Source organism: Cynara cardunculus (genome assembly GCF_001531365.2).
Source record: "Cynara cardunculus var. scolymus isolate 2C chromosome LG 7, CcrdV1, whole genome shotgun sequence".
NCBI lineage: Eukaryota > Viridiplantae > Streptophyta > Magnoliopsida > Asterales > Asteraceae > Cynara > Cynara cardunculus.
In genome coordinates this window covers 14,740,792-14,745,366 of record NC_037534.1, presented here as the reverse complement: position 1 = coordinate 14,745,366, position 4,575 = coordinate 14,740,792, and the positions used below count along the sequence as shown (strand labels likewise).

The 4,575-nt window shown below is 38.3% G+C and overlaps 1 protein-coding gene across 1 annotated transcript in view; it reads left to right on the top strand.

Annotated features, from left to right (window-relative positions):
- Positions 1-745: 745 nt before the first annotated feature.
- The window catches only part of LOC112515786 (iron-sulfur assembly protein IscA, chloroplastic), a 5,687-nt gene continuing 1,857 nt past the window's right edge, over positions 746-4,575 (top strand). The window contains exons 1-2 of the mRNA XM_025122717.1: positions 746-953; positions 3,270-3,488. Coding sequence (XP_024978485.1) covers positions 773-953; positions 3,270-3,488 — 400 coding nt within the window. The 5' untranslated portion in view covers positions 746-772. The remainder of the gene's footprint in view (positions 954-3,269; positions 3,489-4,575) is intronic.

Genomic DNA, 4,575 nt, shown 5'->3' with positions numbered 1-4,575 from the left:
AACCAGCGCCTCAGAAAGAAGACAACAGAGCCTCTGCGAAGAAAAGACGCCAGAGCTTCTGTGAAGAGACTCAGAGCTTCTGCAAAGAGATGCCAGAGCCTCTGTGGAGAGACACATAGTTTCTGCAAAGAGATGCCAGAGCCTCTGTGAAGAGACTCAGAGCTTCTGCAAAGAGATGCTAGAGCCTCTGTGAAGAGACACAGAGTTTCTGCAAAGAGATGCCAGAGCCTCTGTGAAGAGATACAGAGTCTCTGTAAAAAGATACAAAGTCTTTGAGAAGAGTTGCCGGAGTCTCTGTGAAAGGACACAGAGTCTCTGAGAAGAGGAAACAGAGCCTCTGTAGATAGTGYCAGAGCCTCTGTAGCTATCATCAGAGCCTCTGTGGCTATCATCAGAGCCTCTGTGGCTAACGCCAGAGCCTCTGATCGAATAGGCGATCTCTTCAAGATCATACTCTGAATAAGGTTAATTCTAAAAGACTTAGTTTTCTAATGAAGATTCCGAAATGAGGTCCTAACCTGGAAATCCAAAAGTGCAGAGTTGTTACAACACCCCTACCTAAATCTAAAGTTTAAGCCTAAAACTAGGAACAGTAGTTTAGTTTGAGAAAAAAATAGTTCATGTAATTTAAATTTATATTAAATTTAAATATTTTAGATTTAAATAGCATATCTTATTTTATTTTAATGTCAAAAAAATGTTAATTGTGGTGCATGTAGAAGTCGAACATGTTAAATTCACATCCAAAAGTCACTTCTTTTCGACCACTTTCATGGCTTCAATGGCGTTTTCTTCGACGGTACGTTCCTTCTCTCTTTACCGTCTGCCTAATACGTCGAGCTCTTCTTCAACATTTGTTCCACCCGCTTCGCTTTCCACTCGATCTTTGCCTTCTCGTCTTAATCTAAATCTTCGTAGAAAAAATTTCTTCATTCGCTCGATTTCAACACAAGGTATTGATCTTCTCTGATGTTTCGTTACATGTTCTCTTATACAGATTGGGTATGTTCACATCGTCTATCGATCATTATATTGCCTTGATTGTGATCATGTTGCTTAAAGTGGTAACAAGGGTTCGAAAGTATTTTGTTAGGTTATATTTGCACAAATTTCAAATTATTCGGGTTCTGTTTTTTATCTTCTTTTGGGGGTTTAGGGTTTGTAATTGAGGGAGGAGTACGACTTTCCCCTATTTTGAAAATTTCCTGGTTCTGCTCCATTTAAGAGATATTCATTTTACAAGCCATTCCTTTCGGAACAATAGGATGAAAACCTTCCACAACCCCTTGATATATGTGATGCTCTAACCTCTGAGCTCAGCAGTCCCACATAACATAAATTTGACAAGCATATGAATTCAATAAACTCTTGGAATCTTTGCTAGTAATTTGGAGATGGTAATTTTCTGTTAGCCCACAAGGATTAGACACCCGTATGTCAGGACTAGATGATGCTAAATAAAACTCATTTTAGGGTCACATCAGGTTAATTCATGTGCTGTAAATATAAAAAGAGAGAGGTTGATGTGTGGGAAGTGTAGGGGGTTTATTTAGCAAGTTGAGGGGATTTATGTCGAATCACCCATCTCTCTTTATTCATCACAAATGATTCTAATGACATAAACATAAGTATTTATACTTGAGGATATTAAGACACGATTGTGTGTCCCATTTATTTGTTGACGAGAAATCAAGATACAATTGTGGGTCTCATTTACATGATATGAGGAGACATGGAACATGGTATGAACAAATGGAAACTAAGCAAATTCTTAACTTCAGTCATCAAGGAATCACCTACTGAAGATGATTCTTCTTTAGTTGCTAGTCTACTTTTGAAGCTGTAGATCCGTACGGCGGAGTAGAATATTCGAGCTCTTGTCAGCTTGGAAATGTTATTCGTGCATGAGTTTCATATTGTTTTCACAAGGCTGTGTTTTTCGTGCTCGAGTTTCAATATGTTCTCATTTTTACAATATTTTTGGGTGGAAGGGGATAAACAATAAACCAATCCAACCAAACGAGCCCAGTTTGTCCCACCTGGAGGTGGGGGTGGGTGGAGAAGGTGTCTGTAAACCTGATCTCTACCCCGAGAAATACTGCAGGTTACTTTAGCATAATATACCACTTTTTAAATTTCGACCTTACTTCCTTTCTCCCTGTTGCTTTAACTTATTGTTGTATTTTTATTTTCTGAACTTCTGTGTTTTTTTTAAGACTTAATAGTATATAAAGTATAAACTCAGCTTTATCTCTTCCTCACTTATTGATGCAGATATTCATGTTTAATGTTGAATGCAAGACACTTTATAGTTGAAAATATTAAATTGCCACGAGATCCCTAGAACATTTGGAATAAATGAATAATATCAAAAATATGTCTTCTCTTACACTGTCTTCCCGAAAAAAAATTACGAAGGAAAGGGAAGGCAAGGGAGGGAAAGGGGAGGAAAGTAAAAAAACTCGTGTTCTTGAAACTTTATAGGAGAGAAAGGAAAGGAAATGGAAGGAAAATAATGATAAGCTTCCTTCCAAAACTTTCCTTCGGTAGTCGGTCTGGCCTTGAACCTACGTGCCTATGACTTCGTTTCTCAGGAAATTCGCACGGCGGAAGATCCTGAATTTGAGACTTTCTACATCAAAAATATTCTCTTAAACGAAGGTATTCATGCTTGGATGGCGGCTGAAGATCAGCCTCATGAAAACCTTATATTCCCTGAGGAGGTTCTACCCTGTGGAAACGCTCTTTAAAGGAACTTTAGCTTTAGCTGGTCGTGACCAAGAAACGAAACAGAAGGAAAGGAAAAAAATTAAAACCCTTTAAAAAGGTTATGAGAAATTACAAAACTACCGGACCTTTCATTGTAAAGGACATATTTTTAAAAGGTATATTTGTAAACATGACATCTTTCCTTTCTTTTCTCTCATGTTCAAGAACATGAAAACCTATTCTCTTTCTCTTCCTTTCCTTCCATTTTCTTTCCTTTCGAGAACACACATAAAAAATTATTTTCCTTTCCTTTTCTTTTCTCCCCAAATTTGAGAACACAACATTATTCTTTCAAAGAATCTTCTATAAAAACTTTATATACCGTTACTTATAGCACACTCTTGTCTTTAAATCTACATTTCCATATCTTAGTTCATTAATTTCCTGTTTAATTAATAAATAAGCTTCTAGCATTAATGTGGATTAATGGCATACATTATAATCGACATGGATGACGAATTTAATGCTTTTTTTCAATTAATTTGACTTGCATCCTGTAGCTGCACCTGCATCTGGAGGACTTGCACCTGCCATTGCATTGACAGATAATGCATTGGAGCATTTGAATAAGATGAGGTCTGAGCGGAGCGAAGATTTATGCTTGAGAATTGGCGTTAAACAGGGTGGATGCTCGGGCATGTCCTACACCATGGAGTTCGAGAGCAAGGAAAACGCTAGACCAGATGACACAGTTATGGAATATAATGGTTTTGTCATTGGTATGCTTCCATCTTAGTTTTTATTTATTGTTTTGTAGATGTCGGTGTCCTGACCAGCTTCCGGTCTCGACGACTAATCTCATGGGTCCTTGAAGATAATGGCCAGGAAGATTCCCAGTGGCCAGTGGCCCTGAGGAGTCTTAAACCGAATACCTATGGGGAGGAGCCCCAGCCCTCAAGGCCTAGCTTTTATTTGGCAGTTGAGCTGGCCCTCAAGGTTTATCTTGTTTTTGTTGTCTTAATTGTTGCTATATCTTGAGTAAATAACTTTATCCGCACTGAAAATGGCTACAAAACTCGGTTTTAGTGCTCCTGTCCAATAAAAGGTGTCACATTCTTTGTTTCAGGTAGTGCTTTAACGATCACCATTTCTATTTTAGGGAAGTTTCATATAAGAATTACTTATTTGCCCATTTTCATTGTTACAAATAAATTGATTGTAATAATTTTAAATTAGTAACAAGTCAAATCTTGCAACTTTCATGTGATGGACCAAGTGTGTTAGAAACACCATTTGAGAGTTGAAATCCACTTTTGACATTTATATTCAACCTTGACATAGAATGCATTAGTTTATACACTTTAAAACTTTTCTCTTGTAATATACTTTTTCCTAATAAACGTAGTTATTGTTTTTCCCTCGAGACCGAAAGTTTTCTCGTCAATTTTAGTTTAGAAAGTTACCAATTGGACACACAAAAGACATGGAGGGGCTGTTTGTTTCCCTCTTAATGGTGACATTAAGAGGGAACCTCTTAATCGGTCAGAGGTTTGGGCTGTTTGGCAAAAAAAAAGAGCTTCTTAATGGTTACATAAGGCTCTTAACCATTTTGCATCTACTATCTCACTCAACCATTCAGATGACAATTCTTCCCACTTTACCCTTTACCTGCTCCCTTTACCAGATGCGTCTCCTTCACCCCAAGTCGTCGCTGCAGTCATCGTCTCCATCTTCTCCAGCTCGTCTCCTTCCCTCCCCCACCCTCACTCGTCGCCGTTCTTCACAGCCCCTCCCCCACCCTGATTCTCGATGATTCATCACAGATTGAAGCCATCGATGAGGGCAAAGAGGAACACATCGCCGTTC